This window comes from Crotalus tigris, unplaced genomic scaffold (genome assembly GCF_016545835.1).
Source record: "Crotalus tigris isolate CLP2741 ecotype Arizona unplaced genomic scaffold, ASM1654583v1 scf7180000021350.23985, whole genome shotgun sequence".
Classification (NCBI taxonomy): Eukaryota; Metazoa; Chordata; class Lepidosauria; order Squamata; family Viperidae; genus Crotalus; species Crotalus tigris.
This window is the reverse complement of record NW_024098464.1, coordinates 2,064-23,985: the sequence shown is the minus strand read 5'-3', so window position 1 is coordinate 23,985 and position 21,922 is coordinate 2,064. Positions and strand designations below refer to the sequence as shown.

At 39.0% G+C, this 21,922-nt stretch overlaps 2 protein-coding genes and 1 long non-coding RNA gene across 3 annotated transcripts; 2 read left to right on the top strand and 1 right to left on the bottom strand.

The window, feature by feature from the left end:
- The first annotated feature begins 86 nt into the window (after positions 1-86).
- On the top strand, positions 87-5,815 carry LOC120320389. Its single transcript, XR_005559951.1, has 3 exons — positions 87-849; positions 2,520-2,702; positions 4,155-5,815. It is a non-coding gene; the product is annotated as an uncharacterized LOC120320389 (long non-coding RNA).
- A 763-nt stretch (positions 5,816-6,578) lies between these two features.
- On the bottom strand, positions 6,579-13,506 carry LOC120320388 (ribosome maturation protein SBDS). Its single transcript, XM_039370028.1, has 5 exons — positions 13,300-13,506; positions 11,796-11,925; positions 10,631-10,831; positions 8,792-8,956; positions 6,579-8,058 (listed from the first exon to the last, which is right to left on the bottom strand). Exons 1-5 carry the CDS (start codon positions 13,425-13,427, stop codon positions 7,930-7,932), a joined length of 753 nt encoding a protein of 250 aa, XP_039225962.1. The 5' UTR covers positions 13,428-13,506; the 3' UTR covers positions 6,579-7,929.
- A 753-nt stretch (positions 13,507-14,259) lies between these two features.
- On the top strand, positions 14,260-20,107 carry LOC120320390 (S-adenosyl-L-methionine-dependent tRNA 4-demethylwyosine synthase TYW1-like). Its single transcript, XM_039370030.1, has 4 exons — positions 14,260-14,559; positions 15,998-16,137; positions 16,663-16,794; positions 18,160-20,107. Exons 1-4 carry the CDS (start codon positions 14,556-14,558, stop codon positions 18,379-18,381), a joined length of 498 nt encoding a protein of 165 aa, XP_039225964.1. The 5' UTR covers positions 14,260-14,555; the 3' UTR covers positions 18,382-20,107.
- The last annotated feature ends 1,815 nt before the right edge of the window (positions 20,108-21,922 follow it).

Genomic DNA, 21,922 nt, shown 5'->3' with positions numbered 1-21,922 from the left:
AGAAATATTAAGACACCTTACTAGTTTCTGCACATCTATATGAACTCAATGATCTCTTACCATCAGAGCAGAAGTTTTACTTAAAATAGACTAAGCTGAGGTAAAGGGGAATCTTTTGAACTTTTTATCTGAAATCTGAGCAAAGGCTACTTCAGAAATAATAAAATCTCTTTCTTTGTGACATGTGGAACAATTCATTTGCATAAATTGAGGACTATGCAGCATAAATCTTCCCCTGTTGAAAACAAGGATGGTGTGTCCTTTCTGTGATTTGATAATCAAAGACCACTGACTCAGTAGTTACATCTGTGAAAACTCAAAATCTGAGTCTAAATAGGAGTGCGAACATTGAATCTTAGACAGACTTTGTTTGCTAGATTATGAGTATACAACTCTTTTACCTGTAAGAGTCACACAGGTTATCATCAGTAGTTTGGGAACCTCAGATTTGAGCACTTCTCATCCCAAATCAGGGCATTCAATTTGGGAATTGTAATTGGTCCCACACATGGGACCACATGTGTAAGGTACAGCTTAGTTAGGTTGATCCATTAGATTCTCAGGTCCCGAAATTTGTTCTCTTATAGTCCCAGGTACTAGTTCTGGCTCAGGTACCTGTTTAATTATGTACACAGCTCATTTGATTATCTCTACTCTGTTTACTTTTTTGTTTTGTCTGTGCTTCACAGGTTAGACTACTTAGATAAGAGTAGAAAGTTTGAAGATCGGCTAAAAGAACTCAAGACTGAAATCCATGCTCTCAAACTGGAAGAGAAACATGCCGGGTTTCTTTCTCATTGGAACATAATCCTTGACTCTTTGGACCATTCATCAGAGAAGGCATACAAGGTTCCTATATAGTCAAGCATTTCTTTCTTACATTTGTAACAAATGCATACAAAAACCTCATTTTAGCACCATTTCAGGAGTCAACTAGAGATATCTTCCTGGGACTTGCAAGCTTGGTTTAAAAACAGTGACTTTTCTTTGTAATATGTCCCTGGATCTGTGGCCGAAATATTTAGGACTGTCATAATGATTCCAATGATTAAGACTGTGGACAATAAAAACTGACAAGTAGGAATGGATTTCACCTTTAACCAATGAAATTAAGTATTGAAGTTTACTTGACTACATTTATTAATATATTTTAAAAAGTTTAATAACTGCTGATGGTTTGTGTTAGAAAAAGTTTACTTTATTGAGCGATTAGCTCTTTTCTCAGGTTGAAGGAAGCAAACCATCTTAAAAACAAATTGGTCTTAGTCATATACAGATTAAAAAGATTTTACTAACTAGCCAAACTGGTTTGATCTAAAGTACTTCAACTGAGTACAATAGAAGTTGTTTTCCACCAGATTAAACTTTTTAAAATTTGTCTCTCTTATTCTGTATTAACCAATTGCAGCTTTTCAGGTTCAGCTGAAGGAGGATTTCTTAATCCCTGTATCTGATCTTTGAAGCAAGAAAGACCAGGCACTGAGCTTAACTGTGTATTTTAGCAGGAATATCAGTAAAGGGTCAAAACAAGGCAGAGCCTATTGCCCCATTCTTATTTTCTTTGTCCTTAGCCTTAAGCAAAATCCCCTGAGCTCTGAGAGATCTCCACAGGATGTTTTTCTTATTGTCACCACTAAACTATTTTCTGATTTAGAAATACTTTTTCTTCTGTATATTTTTATATCTCTAAGGTAATGTGGCTAAATGTAATGTGAGCACAACACAGGATAGTGAAGTAAATTGGCTAACATTTAAACGGCTCTCCCCAACAAATGGACTTTTATAACAAAATGTTTTAAAATGATTTCTAAATAGTACCAGATATATGCCCAGCCCTGAGAAATGGAGGTTTCTCTAGGCTAGGATTCTCCCATACTTGTCCTTTTACCTGTACTGCACAAATCCTTCTCCCAATTTCCTCTTCTTTTTGAAATACACAAATTTGGAGCTGGCGTTTGCATTGTCATGTTTTGAATGGCAGTTCTATCACCCAATCATCCCAACTTGTGAAATTAATCTTTTACATTTTTCTTATGCTGCCAAATCTTTAGGTAACTACTCTTTCAGGGAGAATGACTAATTGTACAGTTGTTTCTGTGGTTTATCTCTATGAAGCTGCTTTTAGAGATGCTTCAACCTGATCATTTTTTGAAGGTGACTCTCCAGAAGAAAAAAAACCACTTGAATGTAATAATAGGATTCTTGAATGTAATAATAGGATTCTTGAATTTAATAGTAGGATTTTTGTAAAATCCTGAGTTGATTTTATGTATTATCCAAGCCAATACAATATTCTTAATGTTATTCATGGACATTACATAATACATGCTCTACTTCTATCATTAAGACTTCTGAAAATAATAATTTGTGAATGTCACACTAAAGCACTTCAGTCCTTCATAAAGGGACTATTTCCAGGCCAAGAGAGTTAAATTGGATTCATGCTGGCTTTCAAAATATTTAGTGTTATCCTGAATTAACTTAAAACCTCAATTAATGGTTAATATACTTTTTTAAAGGCTCCTGTTTGGATGAAAACCCTTGAAGGAGACCTGTTTAATAATCTGCAACAGTCTTTTTCACCATCATGCCTGCTAAATGTGATTGAGAATACCATGCCCAGTGCAGCAACAGAAAACTCTTTTCCAACCCATCCCCTGGTTATCAATAACGTGGGAACAGGACACCAAAAGCACATTAAGGTAATCGGATTTGAATTCAATTTTCTATATTCATATCATACAATGTCCTAATTACCAGTTTTTTCCTTGGATTATGTGTCTATCTCAATGAAGTATTTATACAACAGTAGGTTCTCAAGATCTAAGTTAGCCCACTGATTTGAGCTTTTGTTCTAGAAGCCACATGGATGCTTTGGGATACTTGTGAGCTGGACACAAAGTGTAGTTATTCCTTGTTCCTTATCTTCCATGTGCCAGTGAATTTGGAGGTACCATTCAGCTCCTGGATCCAACTGACTGATCTACTCCCTGTCAGTCAGTCAATAGAGGTAGTCCTTGATTTACAACAGTTCATTTAGTGACCAAAGTTACAGCACTGAAAAAAGTGGCTTATGACCATTTTCCACACTTATGACCAAGCATCCCCATGCTCATGTAATTTACATTTGGATGCTTGGACAGCTAGTTCATATTTATGACGGTTGCAATATCCTGGGGTCATGTGATCACCTTTTGCGATCTTCTGACAAGCAAAGACAATTGGGAAGCCAGATTCACTTAATGACCATGTTACTGACTTAACTTTAGTGATTCACCTAACAAATGTGGCAGGAAAAGTCGTAAAATGGAGCAAAACTCACTTAACAAATTTCTCACTTAACAACATAAACTTTGGGCTCAGTCGTGGTCATTAAGTTGAGGACTACCTGTACTGACTTACCAATACTGTCAAAACAAGTATTAAAGGGGGAAAGGAAAATGCTGAGTCAATATGATAGTCCTGTGATCAGAATTTTTAAGTTCCGTGTAATGTCAGACTTTCTTCTTCTTTCTTCGCAACTCATTTTTGAAATGCTATTTTTGCCAAATGAAGCGATTTCAAAGCTACCACATTTTTTAAGTTGGCCCAATATAAATTTTTAACCTGATAAATGGAGTTATCTTCTATCTCTGTGAGCTATTGGATGAGGGGAGAGTACAGCATTCCATGAAGGGAAAGAGAGGAGGAGAGGGAGAAAGAAAGAATGCCTTTTTCAAATACCAATCACATCTGTTGTATATGAACATTTTTATTGATCCATTATACAACTGTTTAGAAATGATTTCTTCACTTCTTGGCTGTAGGAAATGGTGAAAGATTCCTTTTTATTCCTGTTCCAATATCAATTTTGGACTGCTTCTTTATATAGACTGATGCCTTTTTTTTAGCAGCATATCATCTTTTATTCTGTACTTTTAATATGTTTCAACAGTGCTTTTTTTGTATATAAAAAAAAAGGTGCCGGAACTCACACACGTCATACAACCCGCCTTGCCTACCCTACAAGGTTCCATCCAAAAAAGGTGTGGGAACTCCGTTCTGGGCGTTCTATGACAAAAAAGCCCTGTGTTTCAACCCCTCTGTTCCAGTTATGTAGTCTATTTGTCTTAAACCCAAATCATCTTTCTTATACTTTCTTTATGGCTTCTTAGGTGCAACAACACAAAACAGATGTGATCTATATCTGAAGCACTTTAAACAGAATGATCAGTTATCCAACTCAAGTTATCCATCCAAAGATTTCTAGACTACTTTCATATTCTGGAAAAAATGCAGCTCCTGCTTGAAGCATAAGAATGGAAACATTCCTTTTTGATTCCTAGGAAGTGGTGCTCATATTCTGATATAGAAATAGGCAATACTAGCCAACCAGAGATCTAAGTCTGCAAGTCTAATACACCTTGCTATATTTAATATATTGTCTTGAAAGTAATTGAACATTTCTATTGGGTTACCTGAAGATTTGTCATGCCAATGTAAGTTTGTAAGAAGAATCTTAAGAAATTCAAACAGATCTAGTCTGTTCCCAAAATTAGCAATTCTATTAAGTTACTTGGGAGTTAAGAACTGAGTTGTATATTCATTTAAGAATGATAAACAAGTTGATGTTAAATTTCATTAAAAGCAATGGGATATCACAATTAACTAGATTAAGGGCCTGTACATTTAGAATTTTTCATAAAATTGAAAATGTAAATTTATGATTGTGAATATTTTTATTTTTGTAAAGTGTTCTACAACTATTATTTTCATGTTTTTCTATGATTAAAGGACAAATTTTAAGTGCACAAATCTGTTTATTAAAATAGAAGCAGTGGGCATGCTATATATGTCCTTAAGCTAAAACTGCTTGTGCTTGTTTCACAAAATTCTTTTGCTGGAAATTCACATACTGTATGCTCAAATGTAAACATATTTATTGTTCTGGCATATAAAGAACTGCAGCCAATTTTAATTATTACAACAGGAGTTCCTTCTGAGAAAACAAACTTAGGAGTGTGCTGTTATTTAACGTAACTCATCTTATGATGAATAAGGCTCTATTTTTATTTTTACAAAAAAATGAGTTTGGAATAAGAAATAAGTAACGGTAACAATAAGTTTATTTTAATGTCAGTATCTAAATAAAAAGTCTGTTTTATATTTCTTAAAATTCAAAGCAACATAATCTTTCATCAAAAATTTTATTCTCTTCCTGTGAGAAATGAAATGGCAGGAAAATAAGCCAATTAATAAGGCTAGAAATAGGTTTAGTTTACCTTACAAGCCAGCCTAAACAGAAGAATGCTGTTGAAGCTTTCTTGGCACTGGTGTTCTTCAATTACTTGATTCCAGTTGACATGTCAACTGGCTGTTTCTGATCACAGCTTGGTCATGTTTTTTTCTTACAGCAGCCATGCTTTCTTGCAATATTACACACATAAAAAGCTTCAAATGGCTAGACAGAAAACAAGTCATTTAACATTCAACAGAGCTGTCATTTCTACTATGTAAGTTTGTAGTACCTGACCTCCAGGAGAATAAAGCCAACTTCTAAATAGAATGCATTTGGTACATGCTTTGTGAGCTGACTCATTGAAATAACACTTGCTTTCACTTTTTCAGTTCATCCTCTGCTCCTAGGTTAGGTGAGAGGAGGGTTATTTTACTGGGAGTATATTAGCAGCTGTCAAGCAACCTTATATAATTTCCCCATCTATCCCCTCATCCAAATCATTGAAGCTGTTGAAGAGCACTGGGCCCAGAACAGCCCTGGGGCACCCCACTACACACTTCCATGTAGATACAGTTCCATTGAGGACCACATGCTGAGTATGGCTGGTCAGCCAGCTACGAATCCATCTGTCTAATCCACATTTTTCTATCTTATCTAGTAGTACTGTAGGTTGTAATCTATTTTATCAAATGCCTTACTGAAGTCCAAGTAAATTATATCCACAGCATTCCTCTGGTCCACTAATTTTGTCACCTGGTCAAAGAACCAGTAAGATTTGTCTGACATGATCTGTTTTTGACAAACCCATGTTGGCTTTTGGTAATGCCTTTGTTTGCGTCTAGGTGTTTGCTGATTCATTGTTTATCTTTTCCAGAATCTTCCCAAGTACTGAGGTCAGGCCAATAAGTCTGTAGTTTCCTGGATCTATTTTTCCCCCTTTTTTTGAAGATAGGAATTACATCAGCTCTTTTCCAGTCCTCTAGTAGTTCCCCAGTGCTCCAGGATCTTTGAAAGATATAGTTCAGTGGTTCTGAGATCACATCTGCCAGTTCCTTAAGAACCTTGGGATGATCCTGGTGATTTGAACTCGTCTAGGTAGACAGGTGCTCACTTACCATTTTCTTGCCTATCTTAACTTGTGTTTCTTTTTTTTACAGTATTGTTTTTTTATAGGTTAAACTTTTTTCCCTTTGTGTAAAGATATAGAGTCTGGCAGATACATTTTTCGTCTTCCTTCTCCCTCATCATTTGCTAATATATAGCAGAGTCATCAAGAAACACAACTTTATGTATCCATGCCACATAAGTGAGGCCACAGGATATTAGAGAGCTTATCACCAAAAAAAAAAAAAGTCTGGAGGAAGAAGAAGAAGCAGTAAAATTTATTCATATAAAGAAACTTTGTGAGTAGAAGATCTTGACGTTCTTGTTAGTCATGTAGTTGAAAAAATTAAATCACTGACACAAAACTACTGAACTTTGTGGGTTGGAGATTAGGATAATAGCTAGAAGGTGCTTATTGTTAAAAAAAAAAAAAAAAAGTCCAGGAAAGGCATCATGGAAACATCTCCTCACCTATGCTTTTGGTATCTTCCTTGGCATATTAATGACAGCTTATAAACTGTAATTGATTTAAGTTATTAGAGAACTCATTTTAAAAATCTAAGAATTTCCAAACTTAAGTTTGACATTCTATAATAGAAATGATTGTGATGTTATACATCAATATTTATAATATATATGAGAATTTTAAAGTGTCTGAGGAAGTAAAAAGTGCAGCTTTCCTCAAAGAATCCTCTTATAGTTTGCACTATGAATTCCAAGGATTATAAGAAAATGACAAATATCTGGCAATGCATGTTTTGTTCTTTTTGACAGCAGCCCTATTAGTTTATTCATAAGACATCAAACTCACTTTAGAGTTTTGTGTCAACAATGAACTGATCTCTGTTCTTTTGGCTTACTCTTAAATATTAAATTAGTATAACAAATAATAATACTAAAATATCACTGGAGCCAAACTAATTATTTTACTTGGATTTAAAGGTTATAACAAATGTTTTCTAAATTAAGTTATTGTAATTTTCTTTCAAAATAAATTTTCCAACAACTTCTGGTTTCAGTGTCAAGTCAGTATTTTTAATATTTTGCCTGGAGTAAATAATGGGTTCAAACCCAATAAATTCCAAGACTGATTTTGGAAAGATGGCCACTGAACTCTTCTGGTGACTTGTAAATCACCATCCACAGAATTGGGCTATTCTATAACTAGGACAATATTATACTTGTGCAGTCACATCATTCAAAGCAACCAATGGCTGTTTTACAAATCCTGCTGGTAAATCAAGACATTGCTTGATTTGAGGAAACGAGCTAATTCTGCAGTCAATTCCTTCCTTGAAGCCTCCTGCTTTTAAGGAAAGGCATTTTGGCACTTAACATAAAATTGTCACTTTGCAGTTACTCTCAAACAAGCAATATAGGAGTAAACTCAGTGTAAAATCCCTTTGTTATCAGGTAATCTAAGAGCTAAGTGTGTTTATAAGGTACCTTTAGTTGATACCAACTGTCAAAGCTTGGGAAAGGGACAGAGGATTAGTAATAACTATATAAAACCTAAAATGGAAAAGAGCAATGTCAACCCTCAATGAGGCAACTCTAGGATGCCTTTTAATACCGTCTTTGCACAGTTAACAGCAACAGGCACCCAATTATTCCAGGCGTTCATCACCTTCTTCCACATCTTTTAGGCTGAGAACTTCAAGGGTTCCTTTGCCTTTGGTTTCACACCTGATCAATTCATCAATCTCCCGGAAGCAGCCTGGATCCACAAGGCACACCTGCAACATTAGCACTACATGAGACTGGAAAGGCCACGTCTTATGAAGAACTGCCCTGGTGAATAAAACTAAGTGGTTGCTGGTTCTATCTGTAGTTACTAAACAACAACTACTTGCATATTATACAAATTTCTTTGTTTTGAATTTCTTGCTAATTAGTCTCAGGTCACTTCAAGGTTTTGCAATGTGAGAATTAGATTATTTCTCACTCTTTTCACCATTCCATGGCTAATTTCATAAAGCTGTTGTGCCCCCCACAAAAAAGTGTTATAATCCCTTGGGTATTTTGATTTGCCCCTTTTAGAAATTTTACCAGCTTCAGGGTATTTTTTAAATGGAATGGAGAAAGAACACTAAATTGGACTGGAATGTCTATATATTACACTTCTATCCAATTATGTTAAAAAACCAAAGACTGCAATTCACTGAAAATTGCCACATTCTCTTGAATTAGAAGAAAAAAGAAGTGCTGATGTGTCACAATGGAATCTTTGCAGCATCCCTATCTTTTGCTCATTTACCATACTGCCTTACTGCTGCATGCTTATCCCAATGAATTTTGAAACATCTTCTGCAAGAACCAATGAGGTTTCCTTCACAAGCAATCATGCAAAGGACTGCAGTGTAAATATCAGTCCTTATATCTATACTCCAACACTTCTACAAAACCAAAGGCACAGTACTAAGCTTTTTCCTAAACAAAAGACTGGGGAAAGGACACTCTGCTGCTTACAATTTCCAGCTGCTCATCAAAATCCTCATTTTCGATTACTTTGATCAGTGGTTTCAACTTCTCTTTCAATCTCTTGCCTTCTTTCCGAGGGAGGAGGAAGCGTAACCTCATGTGTGCCCGCTCAATCTGCATCGTCTCTTTCAGCTGCTTGATGACTTCCAAAGCCTGCAGAGGAATCGAAACCAAAGCACTGATTTTTACATCTTTATCCCGCTCCCCTTGAAAAAAAAAACCCTGGAAAAACTTAAGTCTCTTCGCTTCTGATTCCATACTTTTAGCCATATATGAGATTTGTTCCGCTGAGCATATTTTTATACCCAAGACTAAACAGCAGGGCAATCTTCCATCCAGTCAAATAGAGCTGGTGGGAAGAACCTCTTGTGTTTCCTGCAGAACTGCATTGCAAGCATGAGAAGTGGAGCAGTGCAAACTCATTAATTTTTAATAGATTAATACAGCAAGAATTGCTATAATTCATTCTACCTGGAGCTGCTCTTGAAGATCATTCAGAAACTTCTGGTGGTCCAAAATGTTGTAGCTTGCTTACTTACTTAGCAGTTGTGGTGCAGCCACGTTACACTGTTGCTACTGGAGTTGTACTGGTTACCAGTTTGTTTCCAAGTGCAATTCAAAGTGCTGGACATTCTCTATAAAGCTCTATATGGTCTGCAGCCTACATCTGCTTTTCTTAGATTCTGCCTAGGGAAAGCAAATGACCAGGGAATACCTGCTGATGATCTCCTCCAATTGTGAGATGGGGAGCATTCTTCTTTTGCACCAACCTGACTTGTGAGGCAAGAGTGGACTCTATTCTTATGTCCTTCTAAAAGCTAGGAAGAGCTTGTCTTTTAAAAAAAGAAATATGGATAACAAATTGTTGGTGGAATCATTGATGCCAGAATATTATGGTATTTTATATTACTTTGTCATGTTTTAGAATAGTTTTAAATAATGCCTCCAAATATGAGCCCACTTGGCTTTAATCACTATCATGAGACAAGCGAAACATGTTGGAAACAGATAATCATCTTTCTTGCAATGATTTCAACTTTATGAAATTCCCTTCCCACTGACACCCAAAGAGGCCTAACCTACTATCTTGACAGCCGTATCTGACAAAGGATAGCAATACAGTTTTGATTTTCAGATGTTGCAGGACTATTACTGTTTTCTGTGCAGTTTCTCCACTGTACCTAAGTGATTTTACTTTTTTGTAAATAAAGACTTAGTTTGTATGATGGAAATGTTAATATTTTCCAGAATAACAGTATCTTCCGGATTTAAAAATGCCAAGTTTGAAAATATCCAGCCATACAATGATTGGCACAGTACTGCATTAAAAAGAGACACTGCGAGAAATTCTACAAGATCCAATGTACAACTAATGTTACCAATCTACAGGTTTAACTATCCTTCAGGTATCTGCAGAAGAAAAAAAGAAGCAACTTTAAAAAAAATCATCTTGCCTGTTTACTTGGTGACAAGTCAACTCAAACCAGATGTTCAGGTTACTTCAAATTAGTACACTTAGCCCTCAATGTATGATTGCAATTGGGACTGGATTTCTGGGCATTAAGTCATCTTGGTCCTAAATCATGTACCCATCTAGCCTGTTATCAAGTGCCTGAAATGTAATTGCATGATCATATATGCGTATGGGGGGCACATTTTACGATGGCCAGAAGTACTTTAAGGCTGTAAAACACCCATTCCAAGCCTGTCCTAATTTTGAATTGTCATTGTTTGAACTGTCATTAAGTGACCAATCAAAAGTTGAGGACTGCCTGTAAAGATAAAAGCTACAGTGTCTTTACATGCCTATAATTTGTAGGCATCTACCTGCTGCTTGGTACTTTTCCCAGGCTTGACTGAATAATGTATATCCTTCATAGCTCTTTCAATAAGGATGACTGTGTAGGGTCTCTTGGTTTCTGGATTTACACATTTGTCTGCAACAATGGTTGCTATGTCACGAAACATCTGCTCCAATTGAGTGTGGCGTTCTTTATCAGAGACTTGCAATTCCCCTTTGGATAAGATCTGAAACAAAGAAAAGTTTATTTGGACTTGGGGTTTCTCAAATTCAGAAGGTGTATCATGCACTGTCATCAGAACTCTGATTCAGCTTTCAAGACTGTTTATGAACCTTAGAAGAATCGCTGTCCTAAAAAATATCTGCAAATTACAAAGTAGAAATAATGACTTCCTCATATCGAGTCTGACCCTTGGTTATTACATGGAGGTGTCTGTATAGTTTTGGGGGCAGTAATACAGAAGACCTTGGGCCAGTCATTTTCTTTCAGCCCTAGGAAGGAGACAATGACAACCTGCAAGGACCTGTCCAGGCTTTTCATTCTTTCAGGATTTTGTCTCCCCAGTCTACTCTACCCAATCAGAAAGTTCCTGATACTCTCCCATCCAAGTACTAAGCATTTACTCTGTTAACTTTTGGCAGTGATCTAAGGCTAAGTAAGCATTAGCTATTAACAATAAATATAAAATGAGCATTAATTGTTAACCATAAGAGCTGCTTTCCAGATGGGTGGCAAACAATTTAATTAATATCAACAAGGCTATGGAAGACTGAATTTTAAAATCAGAGCATAAACTGCATATTATTTCAACCTTCTCACAGAACAAGTAATATGTGATGAAGCCATGGAAAAAAAATTTTTTTTGCTCAAGTTCAAATTTCTGAAATATTTAAAAGAGAGTCAGTGTAGTATAGCATTGGATTAGGACTGAAGAGCCAGATGAAGTCCATTCTCAGCTATGAAAACTCCCAGGATGATTTTGGGTCAGATCTTATTATACTTCAGCCCAAATGACCTTAAATAGCTCAGTGGTCTCAAGTACCCTAAACACTGACCCCAAGCTGACCTAAACACATAAAGGGATTATCCTTCTACTATCTGATATATTGTTTGAATTGCCTTAAAATGTTAAAAGAGAGATAAAATGAGACAAAAAACATTATTTTTTTTTGCATAATTTCAGTACCTACCGTTTTGCAAATTTCCGTCTGATCATCTGTGCCAAAAGCTTTGACGAGATCTTCCTTCTTTGCCACTTGACCTTTGGAGACATTCACAAACACTGTATGTGTCTGCAATACTTCATCAAGGTCCTTTTCACTAGAAAATTAATTTTACCTGTTAAGCACATTCTAAATAATGCATGCCAACAATCAAAGTATTTTGATAGTCTTGTTTAACCCATGTTTAACCAATCAACTACTTTTGATTCTATTACTATGGCAGGGCAATCAGATTAAACTGCTACATTCCATAAGCAGAATACTGTAGTGAATAATTGCATAGTTCTATCTGAACTGGCAATGACATATTGTCAAGCAACAAGCTTGTAATTTGGTTAAAAATATATAAATAATTAGGAAACACCTTAATCAGCTAAAACATAAAGCAATACTAGTCCAAAGGCAAAGTCCTATCTGCTATTTATCAGTAAACAGGTAGCTATCTAATAATATTGATTCAATAATTACTCAGTGGGGTTGTGCTCCCATTGAAAGAGATTGTAACTTGCAGCTCCTGTTCAACCAGCACGTAGAAGTTATGGCTTGAGTGGCTTTACCCAAATTTGGTTAGTGCTGCAGCTTCAACACTACTTAAACCAAAATGCCTGAAGACATGTCCTGATCATTGGGCTACATGGAACTGCCCTTGGGAATGAATTCAAAGCTGCAAATTGTGAGACTACTTTGTCAGTATACTATAAGATCACCCTCATCCTCACCCAAGCTACAGATTGCATCACTGTACTGGTTGCTAGTTGCCATTCTAACCACTGCATTCTAACCACTGAGTTGTGGTGGTGCAATGGTTAGAATGAAATATTGCAGGCTAACTCTGCTGACTGCCAGCAGTTTGATCCAGACTAGCTCAAGGTTGACTCAGGCTTCCATCCTTCCAGGTTGGTAAAATGAGGACCTAAACTGTTGGGGGCAATATGCTGACTCTGTAAACTGTTTAGAGAGGGCTGTAAAGCACTGTGAAGTGGTATATAAGTCTAAGTGCTATTGCTATTGTTATTCCAGATCTAATTCAAAATGTTGGTTATTTCCAGGCAATGACTTTTCATGGGCAGCTATATAAATTGAATACTTACCTCAGTGATGTTATTCTATACTACACCCTTCTGACTTATTTGATTATTCTTTATCATACTACTCTGTATTTGTTATTTCAGAATTGTGGTTAATAGACAATACTTAAGTAAACATGAATACAGAAGTGTAAATACTGTAGGTGATTTATAACAGCAGTTGAACCACACAGTTCAGAGTTTAAGCCCTGCAATTTGCACATGCTTTAAAAGTAAATGAATTTTAAGCCAGAATTGCAAAAATTGAAAAATTCAACCCTGGATTTATTGATTGATTATTTATTTAGGCTAGTCTTGCACTCTGCGTAAACTCAGAAACACTGGCTTTGTCAAATGTCAGGAGTTTTCTGTTCCTCTCCCTGCGGCCCAAGCCCTCAACTCACGCGCCGCTCCGCCAGCCCATGACTTTGTTCCGGTAACAGGCAATCTCAAAACGCTTCCCCGCCCGTCGAATCCGCACGACAGCCACATTGGTCAGGCGAATCTGGTTAGTCGGCGTAAAGATCGCCATGATACGCCAGTATCGACCTCCGCTAGACAGAACACAAGCCAACAGCTGAGCCTCTTCCGTCCCTCCGTTGTGACGACACACGGGTCAAAACCTCGCGAGAACCGGCTCTCCAAAAGTCCGTCTTTAACTCACTCGGATGGGAAACCAATCCCGAAGACTAATGGTTCCTCGTTTAAAAGTGACCTCTTGCGAGTGAGAAGGCTTAATTAAGAGGGACCCCATCAAAAACAAAAACAAAAACCGAGGTTTAAAGATCTGACTCCTTTTTTGCGGAGGTTTGATCAAAAATGCAAGTAGCACTTTAAAAAAAAAATAGCCAGTAGGTATCTTAGGAAGGACTGTCTTCAAATCCTTGAACAGATGATCTTGGACTTGTCACTGTGCAGGTTCATATAATCGTATTTAAACATCGTTTGTTTAAATTGTGCAGGATCCAGTCTTGCATCTGTCACCGGGAATAGAGGTTTAGTCTTCCTGCCAGAGGCACAAAGTCTAGAAAAAAAGAAATTCCCTGAGGATGAACTCCAGCTCGGAAGACTAAACCTCTGGTCCCGGTGACCGACCCAGATTGGCTCCTGCAACATTATCCTGGGACACGTATATTCGCCTTCATTCGAGTTTAAATTGTTTTAATATACTAACCGGTTGTGGTTTATTCATACCACACAGACCGAGAAGGCTCTTTAATCACTACAGTGGATGGTTGATTGGCATAACGAACCAACCATGCCTTTAAAACAAACCATGGCTCAATGTCTCCCCCTATTCCAACACGAAGCATTTAGGATCCGCATTATTTAAATGCATGGATTTTCGATTCTCCTTTCAACCTCTCTGATACACTCGATTCTGGAAGATGCTTCTCTATTTCTTGATTAAAAGCATGCACACTTTGGAAGGAGAGCGTTTTGTAGCGATCGCTAGTGCTGGAGGGCGAACTTTATCTTCAGCCACTGAGAGGTTAATGTCCTCTTCCCAGCATGCCAGGGGTGGAAGGTGCAAAATGGCTGCGCCTGTGAGCTCGTGGGGCAAGTAATGGGGCTGCTTGGGAATGACCCCCTGCGGTCCCGAAAAACCCAGAAAAACATCGTCTGGTAGGATCGGGAATTGCGGCTTGGGAGGGAAGACATGGGTAAGTACTTGGAGGCGAAAAACCTTACTTCTTGGGAAGGAAGCCTTATTGGCTTAGATGCGGTTTAGTCTCCAGAAAGCATGCCAAGGTTTTTGACAAGCGACGGATTCTTAAACCTTTAGCATATTTATTTATTAACATGGAAGTCCTGTAGCCCGCCAAAGAATCAGGATCTAAAAAGTCACGAGTTTGTATCATTCCATAGAATACGAATACAGTTTTCTTGGAAGCTTCCTGTGCAAATAAATAGGACGATTTTATAAGGTTTACTTAAACATTACGTGAAATTTAAGAAAAAGTACATGGTGACACTTTTGCACAATTGTACACTCGTGATTGTATAGAACTTATATTCTCCATCTCTAATTTTATTGGCTCTAACTTGCTTAGGAAATAATAAGTTTGTAAAAAGTATATTTTTCTTACTCCTGTAATGGCTCTGGATGGCTTACAGAAGTACAATAAAAATAGCAGCCCAGGCATAACTAATAATACAAAGCACAAGAAAACAAAACTTTATGCTCAAACATTAGTACATTAAGGCAGAGCTTGCTTGAACTCTAGTGGCATTTTATTCCACATTATTTATGTATTCAATTTATATGGCTGCCTATATTAAATATATAAAAATATTATAACAAACCAATCAGCACAGTATGGATCCTATCCCCCCAAAAGCTGAATTCTGTTGATATTAAATATCTAGCAGGGCCCACAATGGATACACTGATAATTACTTAGGAAACAAAAATGAAAAACTCAAGAGGCAGTATGATTTAAGCCCTGATCTTTTGTATGTGCATTTGACATCAGTATACATATAAATAGTGGGGTTTTGACAAGCTGTAACCATCTTGCTTCTTTTGATCCCACTGAGGATATGACTTACAGAGGATAGATGGTGGGGAAAAAATCTGGGTAGAGTAAATGATTGCAAATGGAATATGAGCAAGCAACATGAGGTTGCTGACAGGAAGGCATATGCAATTTTAGGACTGCATCAACAGAAATTGAATTTCCAAATCATAGTAAATAATTGTTCCACTCTTTTCTGCTTTGGTCAGTTCTCTGCTCTAAATACTGTAAAAGGCTCTGGATATCACATGTTGAGAAGGATTCAGAGAATTTTGAGCAGATTCAGAGAAAGTCAAGAAAGATAATTAGGAGACTAGAAATTAAGTCCTGTAAAGAAACTGAAGGAATGACAATTGATGTTTCAGTACCATGTATCTGAGATACTTTAATTTGGCTTCTGAGTTGAGCATGTAGTTGGATTTAATATCTTTAATGGTCCCTGGCAAACAGTATAGTTCTAAGATTATACAATGATTCTGCCACCTTTAATTTGGTCCAAAGCATGCTTACCAAAGAGCAGACCTCAATTTATCCTGATATCTGGCTTTTAATAATAGTAGCATTTTGTTCTGTTGTGTTTTAGATACTCCTGCAGACACCTGGGACAATTTCCATGCTCATTTAACTTTCCTGTGGCTGAACCGATTTTACCTCTATTCATGTGCAGCTTTTGGAATCAGCCTTTGGTTTTGCTTCCAGTTCCTCAACAAAGTCAAAGAGCAGGTAATTTTAATCTCACTGTGTCTAATATTTTCAACTCTGGGAACTTCAACCTTGATGGAAAGATGATGGAATCTCTAGTGGTGGCTTCCTGAGTGCTCGAGCAGTTGAGAGATTAAGAAACATTCAGTAGCAAAAAATATACCCCTCGCCATCTCAAAGGAGGTAAATTCTTTCCACCAAAACCATAGTACTATCTTCTGCAAGTTTATTCAGAAATTAAACTGTTTGAGGCAAACTACACAAGTATAGTTATAGTTCGTTTTTTCTCCAGGGAATGAAATCTATTTATAGTATATATGTTGTCCTCTCAGTATTAGTGGATGATATTTCCTGCCCGATTACTTAATTTCTCTTGTTCAGATAAAGGATGTAGTCCTCTATAAGAGAAAACTTTCTTAGACAAAACTGTCTTTCTCTCTAAGTTGTACATCATCTGCATTGAGGGGTAAAGTGACTAATGGCATCAGGAAACAAAGAGACTAAGTTTATTTCTGGGAATCTGTTGTTTAAATATTTCCTTTGTAGAACAAAAATCGCCTTGCAGAATTAAATCTTCCTAAAATCACAGCTGCTGAAAAAGAACAAGATCCAAGCCTTGACAAAGTCCATGTAGCCGGAGTGAAGGTATTCTATGGTTCCCAGACTGGAACAGCAAAGGTAAACAGTTCATTAATTCAGCAAGAGGTGAATTAATTTGTCTTGCAGCCATGTCTTTTTTTTCTTCTTTAGTTGAATAGAGGTAGTTGACCATTTTCAGGAGAAAAAAAGCACACTCATAGGTGTTTTTTGGTTTATTCTTATCTTCAGAGCTTGGCCATTTGTTGCTGGTCATACTGAATTTTATCTAATTGAGCCTTGAAAATCTGTTACTTATAAAGAAATAATTTTAATATGAGATTATTTGGGGGTGTAATAAAGTGGTGGTGATAGTGGAGAAAAGACATAAGAAAGGGAATTTAGGTGCTGTCCAATCTTTCCTTAAGTGGTGAGTAGTTATACTCAGCAACTGGATCAAAATTAGAGGCTTCTTGGCTGCTATGTTCATAATTCTTGCCAGGAAGTTGCAAGGGTCATATAGCCAGTTTATGTAGCATTTCAGGTATTAGATTTGTAGAACAGAGATTACGTTTCAAATCCTCATTCAGTACTAGTGCTGTCCAGATAATTTTCAGCCAAAACCTCTTTTTCAATCCAAGCTCACTGGGATTGTGATTGAGGAATAAGATAAAGTGCCCTTTTGGGCATTTGTAGCAGTTGTGCTGTATCAGAGAACAGTATCCTGAACTATTCAGCAAACCAGCATGGTGGTGCGCAGAGTTTTCAAGGTCCTATTAGATAGCCACATTTCTGCCTCTTTATAGCAAGAGTAAGAGGACAAAGGCTGCAGTATAAGATTAATAAGCAAAGTGTGTGTGTCTGATCATAGAGCAATGGAATTTGAAGGCTGTGGGTTGTGGAGAGATTGGTGTTTTGTTTTCATTGTGATAACTATTTTTAGAGGGTACACTATAGTCTTAGAATTTTTCCACTTGAAAGACATTATTGTTGATTTTTAATTAGAAGGAATTGCCCCCAAAGATATGAGAGGTTGCATATAGCAGGTTGCCCATCTCTACTTTTATGAGTTCCCACTCCAAGTCCTTCTGAGTCCAGTTCAGAGTGGAGATTTTTCCTTCTGGTCTAGATACATTAATTTTTATGTACGAGCATTTTCCAATCACAAGAGTTGCTGGAGTCCATCCATTTCAGTGCTTTCCACTGTCAAATACTGGAAGTAATGTCTAAGGTTTTTGTCTTCTTGGGTTTTTCCTGATGCCTGCAGTTCCTAAATAGTGGTGGGGATTATGTGTGTGAGCTAGCTGCTGTTTCAGTGCTAAACCCTAGCATCTCCCTGCCTTGCACTCAAGAATTGCAAGAGATAAAGCTGAAGCAATTTTCTCCTTCATAGATCAAAGAATCACCTAGTGTGGCTTTCTTATATGAAACAGATCTTCACTGGGTTTTTTCTTTCTTTCTCTCTAGCGGTTTGCACTAGTACTTACTGAAGCTGTTGCCACCATTAATTTGCCAGTAGAAATTATTGACATGCAAGATTATGATCCAGATGACTCTCTCATAGATGAGGTTTGTATTTCATCTCTTCTAGCCGGAATGCCATCTGTGGGTTCTCATGGATTCATGGCACCTGCTTTAAGAGCAAGTAAAAACTATGGCCAGGAGAGCTGTGGGTGGTGCTTCAGCTGAGGCCTTGCTTGGAACTGGATGAACTGAGGAATGGGTGTTTAAGCCTTTATCATCTCTTTTTTTTGTTTGTTTTCAAGTCCATTTTGACTCCTGGCAATTGCCTGGACAAGTCCATGTAGTTTTCTTTGCAAAATTTTCAGAAATGATTTCCATTGCTTTCTTCTTAGGAAAATGACCAGCCCAAAGTCATCCTGCTGAGTTTGTGCCTAAGGTAGAATTAGAACTCTGAATCTCTTAGTTTTTAACCCAGTGCCTTTAACCAAACTGAGCTTCTCTGTTAGATTACCATACTCTATGTGAGGCTGCACCAAAATTTCATGTGATCCAGAAGGCATCAGCATACACACTCAGTTAGATTATTGATATACCTCTGCTGCAGGAGCTGTACCGTTACCAGTGGATTCCAAGTGCATTTTAAGGTGCTAGTCACTAAAGCTATATATGGCTCTGAGCTTGGGAACTGTTTTTCCATATTAGTTTCTGTCCATACTACCTGGACATAAGGGGAAGCCTGCTAAGAATCCCCATCTCCCAAGAAATACAGTGGTGGGCAATAGTGACATTTTTTCTATAGCAGTACCCTACCTTTGATATAATATGGCCTTGAAACAACAATTACCTTACAGTCTTCCAGGTGCAGGAGAAAAAATAGCTCTTTTAGAGCAGGAGTTCACAACCCCTGGGCTGCAGCCTGTTCAAAACTGGGTCATGGGGAAAATGGGCAAGTGCATACATGTGAAGCTCCATTTGCGTGAGTGGAGGGCACTCGCGCTCACACATGAAGCTCCGCTCGAGTGAGCGGAGGGCACTTGTGCTTATGTGAGTGGAGCTTTGCGCAAGAGCACAGTACCCTCTATTCAAGTGCCTTCGGCTCACGAGCAGAGCTTTGCACATGAGTGCAAGCACCCTCTGCTCATGCACAAAACTCAATTCTCACGAGTGGAAGGTGCGCACATGCTGCTTGCACAAATGGAGCTGTGCGTGTGCGTGCACTGCCACTTACACCACTCCTCCTCACCGGGCCTGGCCAGGCCGCCAAGCTGGAAAGATTGGGGACCGCTGTTCTGAAGGACCTTTTTGATTAACTGTATATAATAGTGTCATTTTCCATAGTTCTATAAATGTAGCCTTTTATCTGTAGTTGCCTTTTAAATTTTATTCTAAACTTGTATTTACTATGTAAATTCTGTAAATTGCCTAAACTATGGTTGATTTCAGATGGCAAATAAATTAGACAGACAGACAGAATCAATATCCTAATGGTTAACAACAATAACAAAATAACATTTTAATTGTTTGATTATGTTCTCAAGTGAGTATCAACTCATAGTGACCTGATAGACAGGCCTTGTCATGCCTCCGTCAGAGCCTGACTCTGAGGAAGACATGGAGTTCCCTGTTGAGGCCCAGGAGGGGGTATCTGTGGCTTCGGAGGACTGTGGGGAGGAACAGGCTGAAGCAGGCCAGGGCCCTTCAAGTTTGGAACAGGGAAGGCAGAGCTCAGGCGAGGAGCAAGGCCCCCCCCCACCAGATCCCAGAGCAAGGAGAGCAGAGAGAAGGAGGCAGGCTCACTTGCTCGGGAGGAGAGCGTCACACTCCACTCCACAGGGCATACCTGGGGAGTAGGTATTTAAGGAGACGCTGTGGGATGGGGCATTTGCCGGGAACAAATGTGAACTCTTGTGATTTGAGCTCTTGTACCTGGACTCTTTGTATTTTGGATCAAGTTTGTTTCCTGCTGAGTTCTCCTTGCTGTCCTCAGTTTTGCAGTTTGCAGGTTACAGGCAAGCTGGGTGTGGAAAAGATCATACTTTGTTATCTGTTTTACTTTAAAGAATTGTTTAACTCCATTGACTGTTTTATTGAACTTGTGCCAGCATATGTGGGGGCTGTTGGGTGAACATTGGCAGTGCTTACAAAGACAATTATTCTGACCAGCTAAGTGCTTCGCCTCCGTTCGGGGCCCTGGGTCATCACAGACCTTCTTCAGAATGGTCTTTCCCACATCAAATAGAATAATATCCCTGTTATGTCCCGAGCCTTTGCAAACGGCTCGGGCGTTTGCAGGCAGTCCCGGGCAGGTGCAAAGCTGCCCAGGACCAGACAGGCTGTCGCCAGCGCCGTGCGCATGCACGGGTGCTGGCGCGGGAAAAGTAACCCCATTACCGGGAGTTGCTACATAAGAGGCTGCGAGTAGGTTTGGGCGAGGCTGTGAAGCCATCTTTCAGTAAGCGAACGATGAATAATGAAAACTTGAGAACTCCAGCTGCTTCTCGTGGTCTGTCTTTCCTCGCCACGGTGGACTCAACACTGGCGGCAAGGATGTGGGATGCCTTGCACTACCTGGAAAGGAAGAAGGAAGCTTACCCAGGAGTCCTGACGCGCAAGAGGAACGGCGTTCGACTCGGCAGCTGCCCGCCATTCCGGTGCGCATTCGGGGGTAGCTGGCTGATAGACCCGTCTCCTGAAGATCCGAAGATGGCGAAAATCGGAAGGCTTTCAGAATTCGACGTCTCACATCCATAGCGGTGGGAGTCCTACGTATCCAGAATGGAGAACTACTTCAAGGCAAACCAAGTGAGGGAAGATAGCTTGAAGGCGGCCACCCTGCTTTGCGTTTGCGGCCAAGACGCCTTCGAAATCGCAAAAAACCTTGCAGCACCTGTCCCAGTAGAGTCTGTAAGCTACGCAGACCTGAAGAAGCTGACTGAAGGAGCACTTCAACCCAGGGTGTCCGTATCCAATGGCGCAACCACCTTTCGAAACAAGAGATCAACTGTCCGGTGAGTTCAGCCAAGGAACATCGCCGCGTTACGGAAGGGCCAAGCCCTGCGAGTTCAAGGACCTCGAGGAACACGATGAGGGGACCGATTCGTGTGCGGTTAAGGCCATCGCGAGCTCCACAACAGAGACTTTTCGCAAAGAAGAATTATCCTTCCAAACGCCTTAAGGGAAAAGTCACCGCAGAAGAAGCAGCAGGCGCGCGTCTCAAAAACATGCGGCCGATCAGAAACAGTGCAGAGGGTGCGTCCGTGCACCAGGAAGACGTCCGACGAAACTCCGAGGAGGATCCGGATGAGGAAGTCGACCGTCTACACCCCGCGAGGGAAGAAAACCAGAAGGGAAGCTCTCCGGCTCCGCTCAAGTGCATCAGCTGTGGAGGTCGCCACAGGAGAACCGACTGCAAGTTCCGCTCCGCTACCTGCCGGGCATGCGGTAAACAAGGGCATATTGCAGCTGTGTGCCTGGGCCGACGAAAGGCACAACCCCAAGAAGAACGCCTGAAGGGTACCAGATTCCCCAGCAAGGAATAGGGTCAGGTTTTTGCGCTTCGCGAGAAGCATCTGTAGAACAGTGCACACACAAGACATGAAGAAAAAGCTGTCACTCAAACGTGAAGCTACAAGGGGTACATATCTATGGAACTAGACACAGGTCTAGCCTGTCCATCATTCATTGCATACATTTAGGAAGTTGCTTCCAGAAGTGGGGTTATAAGGCCAAGTTAAGGCCTTCTGCTTATTGTATTAACAGATTTTCA